The sequence below is a fragment of the Notothenia rossii genome (genome assembly GCF_949606895.1).
Source record: "Notothenia rossii genome assembly, chromosome: 7".
Lineage (NCBI taxonomy): Eukaryota > Metazoa > Chordata > Actinopteri > Perciformes > Nototheniidae > Notothenia > Notothenia rossii.
The window spans coordinates 18273430-18288390 of record NC_136905.1 but is presented as its reverse complement, the minus strand read 5'-3'; the positions used below and the strand labels follow the sequence as shown (position 1 = coordinate 18288390).

The 14961-nt window shown below is 42.6% G+C and overlaps 3 protein-coding genes across 5 annotated transcripts in view; 2 read left to right on the top strand and 1 right to left on the bottom strand.

Annotated features, from left to right (window-relative positions):
* Positions 1-350: 350 nt before the first annotated feature.
* On the top strand, positions 351-8138 carry she (Src homology 2 domain containing E). The gene is made up of 6 exons (XM_079693677.1): positions 351-1248; positions 1840-1966; positions 3812-4066; positions 4294-4630; positions 6190-6309; positions 7029-8138. Exons 1-6 carry the CDS (start codon positions 802-804, stop codon positions 7219-7221), a joined length of 1479 nt encoding a protein of 492 aa, XP_079549803.1. The 5' UTR covers positions 351-801; the 3' UTR covers positions 7222-8138.
* On the bottom strand, positions 3889-12095 carry LOC307046990 (uncharacterized protein; the record flags this gene model as incomplete). 3 transcript variants are annotated; one of them, XR_013810303.1, is made up of 5 exons in its annotated part: positions 3889-4025; positions 6999-7217; positions 10550-10627; positions 11095-11178; positions 11853-12095. XR_013810303.1 is itself a non-coding variant. In XM_079693682.1 (4 exons), the coding sequence occupies 3 exons, from the start codon at positions 12093-12095 to the stop codon at positions 10577-10579; spliced, it is 378 nt and encodes a 125-aa protein (XP_079549808.1). In that variant the 3' UTR covers positions 3947-4025; positions 10550-10576. The 3 variants fall into 3 exon arrangements, 1 of the variants encoding a protein (XP_079549808.1); XM_079693682.1 differs by lacking the exon at positions 6999-7217 and having other exon boundaries at positions 3947-4025; XR_013810304.1 differs by lacking the exons at positions 10550-10627; positions 11095-11178 and having other exon boundaries at positions 11853-11988.
* The window catches only part of chrnb2 (cholinergic receptor, nicotinic, beta 2), a 22591-nt gene continuing 19594 nt past the window's right edge, over positions 11965-14961 (top strand). Inside the window, exon 1 of the mRNA XM_079693676.1 lies at positions 11965-12103. Coding sequence (XP_079549802.1) covers positions 12055-12103 — 49 coding nt within the window. The 5' untranslated portion in view covers positions 11965-12054. The remainder of the gene's footprint in view (positions 12104-14961) is intronic.

The window sequence follows — 14961 nt, the reverse complement described above, 5'->3', positions numbered from 1 at the left end:
TCAAGGACGCTTTCCTATTTAAATGAATGTTATGGCATTTCTTAGTATAACATTAAAATTGAAATCTACCATTGCTTATTTATTGCATACCAACACTAGGGACATTAACAAACAGGGAGTCAGTCTTTAGTCTCAACTGTATTCAACGATGGCCGAGTTGAGTGCAACACAAATAAACTGTTACTCTAGTCTCCTGTTGTATCCTCCTGTCTGCTTTTGCCAGGATTCTATTGTCTGCGGCAGGCCAATTCCTGATAAAGTTTAGAGATTGCATATCCTTTGACAGTAAAACTTCTACCCCGCCCCGCGCACACAGCCCCTCCCCATACTCCAGTGACATCCCACAGTCCTGGCACCAAACTTTCCTCTCCATCTCTTCTTCACCTCGACTAAGACTGGACGCATCATCTCACGCTCCGGGAATGGGATCTTTACTGGGTTCAAAGAAAAACTTCGCGTTCTTTCGAGTTTACGCTTTGCAGAGGCTACTTTTCAAACTGCAGGGATAGTTGATACAGTTGTCGCTGCTGGTGCAGGGTGATGAGCAACAGGAACCAGTGACTTCCAAGACGAACCAGAAGTTGTCAGGGAGTTTCGGACGGTTTAAAAAGTTAAACAACACAAGGTGTGTCGTCTGAGTTTGAAGTTGAGTAATTTCAGACTAAATTACCTTCAAACGACGCGTGCGTAAAGTTGGAGCTGTGGCGCACGGTTGTTTAAGTCGGGTAGTGAATGCGGGAACGTGTAGAAAACCTCTGGGTTAAGTTTTAAATCTGTGAGAAGTGACAAAACCTTGACACCATGGCAAAATGGTTTAGAGATTTCCCTATCAACTTGAAGAACGGAAATGAAAGGGTTCGCTCGGCTTCTGAATCTGGTCCACAACCACGACTCAAACCTTCGTTTTCTCGTGACAGCCTGAAAGGAAATCAGCGCAAAGATGGAGGAGTCGGGGGTTTATTGGCAGGTAGAAATAGAAAAAATTCCGCAATAGACTTGGGTCGTAATAACGCTGGTTTTAGTGGGGCTGTATGGGATAGCCTCACACAAGGAAAAGGTCGCAAAAACTCCAAGGTTGAGAGTGGGGCACCAGATGAGAACCGCCAGGTCAGGACTTCTAGTTTGGCACACGCGTACATTAGCAGGATGATCAAAGTTGACAAACAAGACAAAACACCCAAACTCAATGGAATAAGTGAACAGAAGCAGCCCGAAGAAGAAAAGGGAAGGTCTGACATTAAAACAACTGTAAGTAACCATGTGTTCAAGTTTTGGATTTTCATATGTTTATTGTTTATCAGTATATCAGTTATCGCGGCATGCAGATTTAAAGTATATTTACTGTACGTTGCTTAAAACTGATTCTCATTGTTGGCTTTATGTCAGGGCTTTCCTTTGTGTTTTCCCTCCCCACCTCAGTTCATAACCCTGTATTCAGTTTCCACTGCTCTCAAAAGAATACAATGCAGTTTCACTACATTGTGTCAGATCAAGCAGGCAAACACAATGTGATGACCTCTTTGCCCTCCTTCTGCTTGTCCTTCTATTACTTGTCATTTCAAGTCATTGACACCAAACACACACACACACACACACACACACACACACACACACACACACACACACACACACACACACACACACACACACACACACACACACACACACACACACACACACACACACACACACACACACACACACACACACACACACACACACACACACAAACTACATCAGATCCCTTTTCTGCTCTGTTGTCTCCCAGTAAATGTAACATCTGAATACATAGCCGCATCAGCATGTTTTCTTCCCTGACATGTCTTTTCTTTCTTACAGCTGATCATCCTGGAGGACTATGCAGATCCTTTTGATGCAGAGAAAACCAAGGAGCAGAGGGAGGCCGAGAGAGTAGGAGTGAATGATGGGTACATGGAGCCCTATGACGCCCAGGTCATCATCACAGGTGAGTTTAGACTTGTGATCCATCTCTAGCCATCACAGGTACGTTGACGAAGGGCCAAATCGGCCAAATCTGGACCACAGTTTGTCTAGAGAAAACAAAACAAAATGTATTTAACACTGTATTTAATATTAGACAAATTATATTATACGCAGTTCAAGGTTAGCATAGATTATCTGCGCTCACACTGACACATTCTTGCTAAAAGGCCATTTTAAAAGGGACTTTGGGCCAAGCCAGACCCTCAGTGTCTCTACTGACTTCCCTCCCCGCTGGCGGTTACCGTAGGAACAGTGTTGTGCAGGGACAATGGGTGCAGCTTCCTCTTCCAGCTTCCTGTCTCCTGCCTCTGTTTCCTTTGCCCCATTCTCTTGATAGGAAGTTGGCCCCAGTGCCCCCACATAGAAACACACACACACAAAATGCTTTATGGTCCCTTACGTGTGAAAATAATTGAAAGCCCCTCCTCACCCTTCCAAAAACCTACAGGTCCCCCCCTGGTCTCGCCCAATCACTTCCCAGCAGCCAGGAAGTGGCCTGGTCAGCCAACCAATCAGCAGCTGTGTTGACCTTTTCTTCCTGTAGTTCCATTGTTTGATCACACAATAGTGCAGACACACAGGCTACCTGTCAGACAGTAAAGAAATACAAGTGAAAATCCCCTCAAATGTAATGACATGTCAAAACAAACTTAATTTAGAAAGAAAATCCCACTCAACAAGCTGACGGGGTTAAAAAAAGTTGTGAAACTCATATTATATTTTTTCATTGGTAAATGTACCTATTTATCAGTGTATTAGGTTAATCAAATCAAAGCTAATACAGTATATTGTAATACATCAGCTCAGAAATGTATTGTACATTACTGACAGTCATAATGATTAACTGTAACTTATACTGTTTTTGCTGAGACATAATGGCCATGTTAAATGCTGTCTGGTTTTGAAGAATAGCTGCATTGTGCTATAATGGGAGGTGTCATTAATACTTTGGACTTCCCACTGATATACATAAATGTAGGCAACATATTAGAGACATAATTCGACCTCATCAAGATATTGCAGAACTGTCGTAAACACAGAGCTCACTATTACATTATTGATCAAATAGAGCTCACTACATGACTGTGTTAGAGAATCAGTATGCAATCTTGTGCGTGGCAGGTATTTCATCATAATATGTAATTGCATTTGTTTGAGGTTGGTTGATGAGAAAATCATACTGAAGGCAAAACTACTAGCAGCAAGAAGATGATCTACAAAGTAATACGACGCAATGCTGAATACAAACACATACACACACACACACACACACACACACACACACACACACACACACACACACACACACACACACACACACACACACACACACACACACACACACACACACACACACACACACACACACACACACACAGGCGCACACACACACACACACACACACACACAGGCGGCACACACACACACACACACACACACACACACACACACACACACACACACACACACACACACACACACACACACACACACACACACACACACAGCACTGTGTACCAAAAAAGGAACAGTGCAATCTTCCTCCTTAAGGTATAGCACATTGCCACCTGCTTCATCTAAAATGTCTTCTCGATGACATTTTGAGGAAAAATTCAGCTTCTATCTGGTACATGAATATTTTATGAAGGTATCAAAACATTAAGAGCCAACTCGGGATCAAAACATGACACATTTTAAGATAAGCATTTTGAAACTGTCTTTTAGGAGGTACAATGCTTTGTCTACCATTACATTTGTGAAAATCCTTTCCATCCCAATAACTAACTTCATGACAATTGTGTTGCAGAGGTTCGCAGACGCGGCTCCAAAGACCTCCTGAAAGTGTGTGTTCTGCTGGATCGAGGGAAGGGAGAGGGGAAGGGAGAGGAGGGAAAGCCCTCGTCGCCAAACAACTACGACACACCGTATGAGGGCGGGCTGGAGAGCGACGGTGGGGGGGTGTGGATCCCTGTCACTCGGCCAGAGTCTGACGTCCGCCCCGCTGGAGAGTACGAACTGCCCTGGGAGTGGAGAAAGGAGGACATTGTTAGAGCACTGTCAGGTAGAGAAAGGGAGAGGGGGATGATGGGAAGGGTGGGGGTTTAGGGTGTGGAGGAAGGATGCCATGAGTTTTATTTGTACAGTAATGCAACAACATTTTTGTGTTTGCTTTAGAGAGGAAAGAAAACAATCCTGCTGAATCAATTTCCAGAGATGTGTTTACTTTGGTATCTCTGGCATGCTTTAACATAACTTTATTTTGAAAGGTTGATATTGTGTTTCCTTCAGCTCAGTTCGAGGCGGTGGACTGTTCTCCCACTAAAGAGGACGGTTCCCCCTCCGCCCGCCAGCAGCAACAAACCCTGAGGCAGAAGAACTGGAACCATAAAATACTCGTACCATCTTCTTCATCCTCCTCCTCTTCTCCCTCCTTTCCCTCCTCTCCTATTCTCAAACTCTCCCCCCACACGCCCCCATCTCCCTCCTTCTCTAACCTCAAAATCTCACCCCTCTCCCCCTCTTCTAGTCTTAACAAACTTTCCCCTCCGTCCCCCACCTCCCCCACTGCCCCACTGGATGGGGAGGCAGCCAAAGTGGACCCCAGCCTGCCCCTGGAGAAGCAGAGGTAAGGAGGGAGAAGAGAGGACTTACTTATTCATAGGAAAGACGAGGAAAAAGTTGAATATGATGCTCATATAAATAAGTAGCAGGAAAAATAAGAACACTTTTTCACACTGGATTACAGCTTCCAAAATGTATCGGATTGAAATAGGCAACATTATGATCAATTAAACCTAGTTACGCTTCATTACACCATGCTGACATTACGGTATGTCGAATAAGATCAAAGGTAGAGAAGTACTTAGAACTTGAGTAAAAGTAGAAGTACCAGAGTGTAGGAATATTCTGTTACAAGTAAAAGTCTTGCATTTAAAATGTACTTAAAGTACCAAAAGTAAAAGTACTCATTATGCAGATTGGCCCAGTTCAGAATAATATACTATACATCATATGTTTTGATTATAATTATTGATGCATTAAAGTGTTATCAAAACTGTTCAAATGTACTCCAGGTGTAACTAAAGTCTGATTTAAGCGTTGATTATATTTCCCATCATTAATCCAAATCTGCAAAGTAACTAAGGATTAGTGGATTGAAACAATTAAATAAATGAGATGACTGTGAAGATCATTTAACATTATACTATTTATCTTAATAACTGAAGAGTATATAGCACTGTCTGTCCCTTGTTTTTCTGCTGCTACATGTTTGAACAGTAAACAATACATTTGCTTTTCTTCTCTTTCATGACTTTTACTATCTATGTTTGTAATAAACTCTGGACTGTTGAGGAACAGCGCCCTCCACAGTTTTTGCTGCAAAAAACTTATCTAGCTTGAGTATTAAAGCAGTCTAGCAGATTTCCTTCAATCTCTTATCTGGTGCTTCACAATTCCAAACTAAACAGAGGCTGCCAGTCCTGTTGGCCAGGGTAGATATTATACACTTGGCACATTTTCTTTAAGAGAAATTTGGCATTTAACATTGAGGGCATACACCAGCATCAGCCCTTGAGCACACACACATACAGTAGGGGGAGGAGATTCTGCAGGCAGGTGCATTAAGGAGGTAAAGCTTGAATAGACAGACTCATTTGAACTGTAAACCTTTTTTGTGGGCTTTCTTCCAGATGGGACATGTGAGGAACATGCTCAGAGCATGTGTGCATTTGTTCCTCTTATGTTGTGACTGAATGTCAGTGTGTTTTTCCTCCGAGCTTCAAGGCCAGATACCGTGTGTTTATATATGGCTCTAGCCTGTGGTCACTGTCAGCACCACCTTGTGTCCTAATAGGCCTCTGTTGACACTGCACAACCACATACATTATGTTCCTCCCTCTTATTTATCTCTTTGCCCTCTCAAGTTGACCTCTGACATTGTTAACTCATTCAGTTCACCATATATGTCGCTGTGATTTATGGCGACTGTAAATCTCCATTGGTGTCTGTGTGTTTCGTTCCTCCCGGCATTCAGTTACTCTTTTTTTTCTGTCTCTCACCATCACCACCTATCATTATCTTGCCATCTGACTTATCTCCATATGTCGCCTCGCTATATGTCAATGATCTGTGTTTTTTCTCTCTCTCTCCTCCCCCTCCCCCTCCTTCCCTCGGCCCTCCAAGCTGGTACCATGGCAGTGTGAGTCGGCAACAGGCTGAGGCTCAGCTGCAGCGCTGCAGGGAAGCCAGCTTCCTGGTGAGGGACAGCGAATCAGGAACCAGCAAATACTCCATCGCTCTGAAGTGAGTTCACTGATTTGTGTTTGTTGAACACAGTACAGCATGTACATATCTTTTTATAAACTATCCACTTTAATTTTGCTGCATCGGAATCTCTTTTTTTTTTGCTGAATTACAACACTGATGACATTTGAGTCATTTTGCTTGGAAATCAAATATGTTTTTCTGATTTTAGTATTTAGTATTACTTTCAATGTTGTTATACATGGGTATAGCTCATTTATTTATTTATTTACTCATCAAAATATGTTTGTAGGTCTTGGTGCCCACTGCCTCAACCACTGATTGAGCCTGTGTTTGGTTATTTTTAAGAAATTCCCAAGGTGTTACTCCCTTTGCAGTGGCCACCTCTAAGGCGTTAATGCATGAGAATGTGTGGCATTTGTAGATTAGACACTACCAATACGCGTGCCAAGAACAGGTTCTCTAGGATAAAAGCTGAAATCCTGTGGAGTAATTCTGTGTATGTGCGCAAGTGTGCATGCGCCTGATTGCACATTAGTTGTACGGTACTCATTCATTTGAGAGTTCACATCATTAACCCCATTTATGAACTCTGGAAATGAACAGCCTCATCTGAGAACAGCCAATACGAAGAACCTTTTTTTCAGATTGTGTTTTGGTTTTTCAGCATCTTATAACCCTCTATTTCTGCTCAATTTTTTTTTCAAGCCTGTCTCATCTTACGATACCTCTTTATTCTTCTTTTCTTGCTCCATTAGGACCAGTCAGAGTTGTGTGCACATCATCGTGGCCCAGACGAAGAGTGCCAAGGGTTTGGGCTTCACACTGGACCAGAGCAGCTGTGTCTTCTCTAGCATCCCTGAGCTGGTCCACCGCTACTGCACACACAGACTGCCTTTCACTGGAGCAGAGCACATGACCCTGCAGCATCCCGTACCCCGGCCACACTGAACATGCGTCAAGGAAAAGTAAACACACTGGGATATGAATACACATGCACAGACAAAAGCAGAGATATATACACAGACTCACGTAAACTTGTTTATACATGAGTTCACACACTCAAAGATATGCTGCTTTGGATCGTACTACCTTAATATGTTTATATGTTTGTATCTCCTCCATGTGCTACTTAGTAGTCACAGTCATATATTACAATGATCATTGATCACATTGTCTAAGTGGCTGGCAATTGTTTCCTGCCTAAAAGCCATATTGAATGAATTTATAGTTAGAGGAAAACCAGCCCTTCCACTGCTAGTGTATTTTTCTTGTCAAAACTAAGTATCCGGGAAACATTGATTTCTATATTTACCTGGAAAAATGCACTCACTGTAACCATTCAGAGGTTCGTAACCTGTCCTTTCACAGAGGTTATGACACTGATTAGTGACATGTCTTCCAGTTAGGCTTGATTTGAGATCAATACACCTGATTGGAGTATATTCATTCATCCATCTGACATGTCAATCAGCCGATTGATCTGTACTGAAAATCAGGCTAATTTACCAACCACTCTGTCTGCCAAGAGACTGAGATACATTGATTAGGTGTTTAGAACTTGTGAAGTGGGAGGGTCTTATATCATTACAGTACCCAGTCAGCAAAATGATTTGTTTATGTAAATGTGCAAAATAAATTGCTGACTATATTGTTCATTTACGTGCCTTCACTGTAATCTAAATGAGGTTGTGATCAAAAGCTATTGTGAATGAATTTAAAATGTTGCCATAAAATATCTATGCATAAATGGTGTGTGTGTGAAGTGACTGTTGGAGATTTATTTTGTACATGGACCACACAATGATGTGGGCTGTATTTTATTGTGGTAAGACTTTTATGCAGAAATAAAATACAACTGATATTAACTGTGGACTAAGAGTGTTATTATTAGACATGCCGGCAGCAAAAGTCAAAGCAGGGTTCAAGAAAAATAAGCGCAGACACGGAGATGAGAAGGGAATCCATGTGCTTTTCTCGTGTAGCTGTAAAACCATTGACCTGAGCGTGAAATCAATTACAGTTACACGCATGCAAGCCAATGCATGCGCTCACACTCACCTCACCAACAAAGACCTACTGCCATGAGCAAACACATCATTCTACACGTTCAAAATGCACACATGAATAGTGTTCACACAAATAGCATTTACCCACACAACCGGTAAGGTGGTGTATTTAAATCCTCTCACCAAAACACACACACACACACACACACACACACACACACACACACACACACACACACACACACACACACACACACACACACACACACACACACACACGGAGCTTCTCACAAAACACAGAGCAGCTTAAACCTCACAATGATGCATGAGAGAGTATGTTTGTGGTAAGATATGTCTAACCAGTAAACACCAGTGTGATGGTTTGCATGGGGATCTCTTAAAGTGCGAGTGTGTGTGTGTTGTGCGTTCCAGCGATAACATGCCCATGTGTGCAACCATGTGTGCATTATTGTGTGTGTGTGTGTGTGTGTGTGTGTGTGTGTGTGTGTGTGTGTGTGTGTGTGTGTGTGTGTGTGTGTGTGTCTGTGTGTGTGTGTGTGTGTGTGTGTGTGTGTGTGTGTGTGTGTGTGTGTGTGTGTGTGTGTGTGTGTGTGTGAGAGAGAGGAGAGGGAGAGAGAAAGAGAGAGAGGGAGTCAGAATTTTTCTGTTCAGGGATTACCAGGTTGCCATGGTGATTAGTTAGAGTGAGGTAGGGCCATCTAGGGAAGGAGGAGAGGGAGGAGAGAGGAAGAGAAAGAGGGAGCAGAGACAGGCTGCCATATAAAAAGAGCTATGAATAACCGTAGCCATAGCAATGTTTGGAAGCTCCCCCACAGAATAGCCTGCTCGCTTTGTGAATGGAGAGAAGCAACATGTGAGTAAGTGAGTAAAAGTGATCCTCTCCTCCGTCAGCTCACATAACTGACATTGACGCACTTCATCAATCATATACAATACCTACACCTCATCAGAGGGTCAAACAGAAGGTTCCACTGCAGAACTAATGTGTCACTTCAGCAAGGAGGAGGCTAACTTCAGGGTGAACCGAGGCTTTCCGCTTGAGTAGTTCACTCTCATATTGGCCATCCTGCTGCACCCAGTGTGTCACAAATGGCAATGTTACACAACAACTGACACTGCTCACTCTGACCCTTTCTTCCATCCATGAGATCTGTTGGGGTTAGTCCTCTATCTTCTCTTGATTAAATCACAAACTAGGTCAAAACAAACAAGATGCCTGGGGTGTTGGACATATGATTCCTGCAGAGCTTGTTTTTGGGAATGGTCCCAACCAAGTAGCCTACATTCCTAAATGCTTGTCTGAGATTCTAGGTCTTGTACATCATCATTGTCCAGTAAAAAACATCCATCTTTTGGTTAAGTATTTTTTTATATGAAGAACTACATGTTCCTTGTTTGGCTGAGAAAGTTATCCTACTTCTTAAGCTCAATAAAAGATTAAAAAAAACTATATGGAGTAAACTGACGTCACATAGGGACATGTTTCTATCTCAAAAAAGAGTTGACCATTGGGTGATACATGGTTTTTACAGGACAAGAAATATATGCATACTTTCTATACTGTACACTGAGTTTATAATGTATCACCAAAAGTATTCCTATTTTTTTTAAATATGGCAATCCCAAAATATACAAATATAAATGTACTGTAAGAGCTGGCTTAAAATGACTGCCTTACAAAATCATAGCAACAAATACAGGAAAGAAAAAGCAGCATAATGACAAAAACATTATCTTGTTACTGCAGGATGTTGATGTAGTTTTGTTGAAGCTAATTTAAACTACTTTTTCTACCGCTGGATTGCTTAATCTTTATAATAACATCATATTTTACAAGATGATCATTTTAAAGTATACCAAAGCTGTTTAGTAAATAATAAAAAGTACCATTGTTGCCTCTGAAATGTAGTTCAAAGGAAAAAGTGACATAAAGTAGGACTCTCAAAATGATATCTTGTATCTTGCTTGTGGAGATTAAATGTTACGTGAAATAAAAAACATTTGTCTTATTCTTATTCATCTGTCCTTGGTCAATAGATCAGATTCCTATGTTGTTAATAAAAGTGTGCCCCAGGTATGACAGAAGCACAGGAAGTAACTGAAGCACCAAAAGACAGAATGACAGCATGAGAGGAAGCGACAGAGGAAAGAGGAGAGAGAGGCGGGGAGGAGGCAGAGCGTGAGGGGGTGTTAGGGGAAGACAAGCACTCGTGGGGGTCCCAGCTTTTAAATAATTCAGAGAGACTCACAGCACTCAGTGCAGAGGAGTAGCACTGTCAGGTCAGCTCATTTACTGCAGAGGAGAGGGAGAGAGGGAGAGGAGAGGACTGTACAGAGAGAGAGAGGAAGAGTGTATAAAGATAGAACGAGGACATTACTGTGGGAGAGTTTGCATGCATATCTACAGGCCATCTGCGCATGTGTATCCTTTGTGTGTGAAAATAGACAAAATTAAGGAGAACAGGTTGTTTCCTCCTGGAGCTTTTGGGTTTCTCTTAGTCACCACGGTAACCGCCTCCTCCCTACATCCTGCACTCCTTTGCTTAGTTCACTCTTCCCCCATCCATCCCTCCCACGCTCTTTTGACTCCTCCTGCTGTACCCCTCTTCATTTGCTGCATTCCCTCCGCCCCTCATCATTCAAATCACTTGTTTATTTATGTTGTTATCATCAGGCTCCTGACTCTCAGTCTTAGTAAGCATGCTGCAAAAATCTAGAACAAGAGGAAATATTGTAGTCCCACTTTATGGATAACTTCCCTCTTAACTCCTCCCCCCCCTGTCACCCCCCCTACCTGTCTGGCCTTTCTCTCCTCCCCATCTTTCAGACTCCTGCAGGTTTGACTTTGTGATTGGGGACTAGAGGTCACCACAGTCAGCTAGAGGGAAAGAACCAAAAGAAAACTTTTAATAAAAGATAAACAACAGGATGTAAAAATAGAAAGATCTCATATGAGAAGGCAAGACTACCGCGCAGGTTCTAAAGGATGAAGATTATTCACAGAAAAATGACTACATTATCGGCTCAGGCAGTCCTGGAAATAAAAGGTGTTATAAGGTTATTTAATGAGTGGAAACTAGAGCAGAGAGACTCACACCTTAGCGAGAGATAGATTGTTCGACTATACAACTTTTTTTTTTAACTATGACTATCTGTAATCTATTTTCTTATGGCTCATTACTGAAGAATACATTTTCTAAGATTTAAAAATACCACCAGACCGTCACAACCATTTCGACCTGGGGCTAATATTAAAGATAAAGCAGATAGGGACGAGAGATGCCATTAAGTTTGACAAGGTCACTATTGAGCACCACAAACACATACGTGCCTAAGAGCACTGACTATTAAATGGTGATGTGGGACTTTGTGAGGGGAAGACACTGGCATCACTAGCTGAGCTGAGGAGCATCAGAGGTATGCCACATCCTCCCCTCCCTCCCTCCTCCTCCTCCCCCTTTCTCCTCCTCCACCACCACCACCACCCCGCCCCCGTCTGTCGGAGCGTTCAGCAGCGGACAGCAGCACCGCACGAGCCAGCGCACAGCTCACCTGGCCCCGCAGAGGTATTTCTATTTCCCCCCTTTTTTTCCCGGCGAAGAAGTGCTGACCGATGGAGAGCCCTGACGTCACCATGCCAGGTAGAGAGTGAAAGGGGGGCTTTGGGTCGTGAGGAGGAGGGAGTATCACTGCGGGTGTGTTGGGGTGGCCTCTCCATATCGGTGAACACCTTTCGGGCTCGGACGCACGCACGATGATGGACGCCTGGCTGCTGCTGCTGGCTCTCCTCGCCATTGCGGGAGGTGAGTAACTTGTCCGTCTAATGGCTCCATCGATGCGCCTTTGAGTGCATCGTCACCTTTCAAGGGCCAAAGGCACCGTGCGTTCGTGCTTTCAGAAGGTCTGGAATAGGTTTCTTCAAAGTAACGAGGGAGTGAGCGTGAAAACAAAAGGAGTGGTTAGATATTGAGGAGAGGCAGACGTGGAGAAAATGACTCTTTCATTGCTGTGTCACCATTTTTCTCAGCAGCGAGCGCGACGGAATGATATAAATATTGCCCACTCTATATATCACATGCGCAAACTGAACAAACATTAGCAACTGCATGAGCTCACATGATTATCCGTTTACAACCTGAAATAAATCTTTTTCATTTAGGGTAGCTAGCTGTTAGAGGCCTTACTTTATAAAGTAACACCATGTGGTTATAATTGGATGGACTAGGTAGTATTGCTATATGTATTTAGGATACGTTGCACTTTGCCAACAAAAAACAACAATATGGCTAATTCTGAGGGTAATTTAAAGCATTTACATGGTTTTGCTGCTAATAGGCTGAGGATTAATAAAAAATAGCTTGCACATCAGCAGGTATAGAAGGCTTTGTGAATATAAGCATGCATTTACAATACATTAACTCAAAAAAAGACCAATCCACTATTGCACCAGCTATCCTTTCCATTCTAAATATACATTAGAGACAGAGAGAGAGGTGGGGGAGAAATTATGTTATCATCCACGTACTCCCCTCCTCTCTCTCTCTCATTAACACTGAGGTCCTGCATTGAGTGGGCAGGTTAATGAAACTTCTACATCCTGTCATCAGAGGACAGATGATGTGTCAATCAGCAGAGCAGGAAAAGCCTTCTGCCTCAGCGTGCAGATAAATTATCTTTATGTCTTTGTGGAGGACATGCACTGAGGAGATGAGCCTTATTTATAACATTGTTGTTGTTGCGTTGCATTCAGAGCAAATGAGGTATGCGTTAAGTCATTAGGGTCCTCAGACATATTTTACCTCCGTAAGTTGGCACTAATTTATTGTTAATTTCTGCTCAGTGAGTGTTTGCTCGTAGCAGAGTGGAAAACACATCAGCTGATTGGTTGAATTACGGCTGCCTTAATATTTTCAGCCAATCCATAGTAGTGACAGGGCAGAGGCCAGCTCAGTGCCTCCAAGGGAAAATACTGTTTGTTACTGGCTGTGTAGCAGCACACATAACCACACACTAACACACTAACACACCTTCACACACACCTTCACACACACCTTCACACACACACACACACACACACACACACACACACACACACACACACACACACACACACACACACACACACACACACACACACACACACACACACACACACACACACACACACACACACACACACACACACACACACACACACACACACACACACACACACACACACACATACCATGTATACATCACTTCAGCTTCAGGGGACATTACATTGACTTACATGCATTTCCTGGAGACTTACCCTTACCCTTAAACTAACCCTAACCCTAAACCTAACCAAGTCTTCACCCTAAAATTAATGATTCCCCTCATGGGGACCTCCATTTTGTCCCCATAAGGGAGGCGAGTCCCCACACGTGACTTTGTAAACAAATGTAGGTCCCCACAAGTATAGTAATGCTAGGCCACACACACACGCGCCTGGCCATCTGCCTTCACTGACTAACTGTTCATCATCACCCATGGCGACAACATGCTCCTGCTTTCTCTGCAGCACACATACATAATCGTCATCAACACACACACACACACACAAACACACACAGCAAGCCAGAAAGTGGGCTTTGCACCACTCACGGTCATCACAATACATCCAGAGGAGTATTCACAACGGCAGCATACAGTAAAAAAACACTTTCACCTGCAGTCAATCTGCCATTTATTAGTTCAGAGTGGAGTTTGATTTGTGTCATCATAACTTTTGATTAAATTACACTTTTCAAAAACACAGTGTTTCACAGGTAAATAAACAAATATAATTGTACACATATACTGGTTATGTGCTTGAACATTACATGAGCAAACTCTCATTTTAATAGAATACTTAAGTTAATGTTGGATTTGGTTGATGATTGAACATGTGTATGGATATAAAAGCCTTCTAATAATAACTTAAAAAAGTGCATACCACATATCAAATATATAAATTGCACTGGAGTCACTTTAGATCTCTTTAAAAAGGATTTAACCAAACAGAAAATTGTCACAAATATAACCCACACTTCAAATAGAGCAAACTAATAGGACAATAAGGTGTCTTGTTATTAAGCTGCTGTAAACTTGCTTCACAATATCCAGTTCCCCCGAGCACTATATTTTGTTGGTTGATCATTCTTTGAGTTCAAACAAGAATGCTGTAGAAAACGGTACCAACATGAAATATCACTCTTATGAGCTCCATAAGCTGTGGAGTACTAATGAGTCATCTCTCCTTAAGGGAGAACATCTGATTAGCATCATCCTCAGAGACTGTAAACTCAATCCACATGCAAACAAATGTTTGAAGAAATGAGCACATGGTCGCACACCTGGGCTAACTTACAGAGGTTCCATACAGAGGCGCTACAAAACACATCATGTTAAACCTGTATGCACACAGACTCAGATTAAGTCTTTTTTACCTCACACTAGTGGTGATGGAATGAGAAAAAAACCTTTTTTTACTGTTTATACTTTCTTACATAAGACTGCAACATACACAGACATGCACACAAAAGCAGTCTCGCATTTGTTGGCTGTGCAAGGGCGCTCAAGGACATTTCACCACCTGTCTCAGATGCTGCCGCAAGGATGTGGCCATCCTGCTGTGTGAGGGGGATGTCTCCTGTCA

Excerpts from the sequence above, each read along its gene's own strand:
- she (XM_079693677.1), top strand. The coding sequence starts at position 802 with ATGGCAAAATGGTTTAGAGATTTCCCTATCAACTTGAAGAACGGAAAT. Across the intron at positions 1,249-1,839 it reads GGTCTGACATTAAAACAACT|CTGATCATCCTGGAGGACTA; the intron begins GTAAGTAACCAT and ends TCTTTCTTACAG. Across the intron at positions 1,967-3,811 it reads CGCCCAGGTCATCATCACAG|AGGTTCGCAGACGCGGCTCC; the intron begins GTGAGTTTAGAC and ends ATTGTGTTGCAG.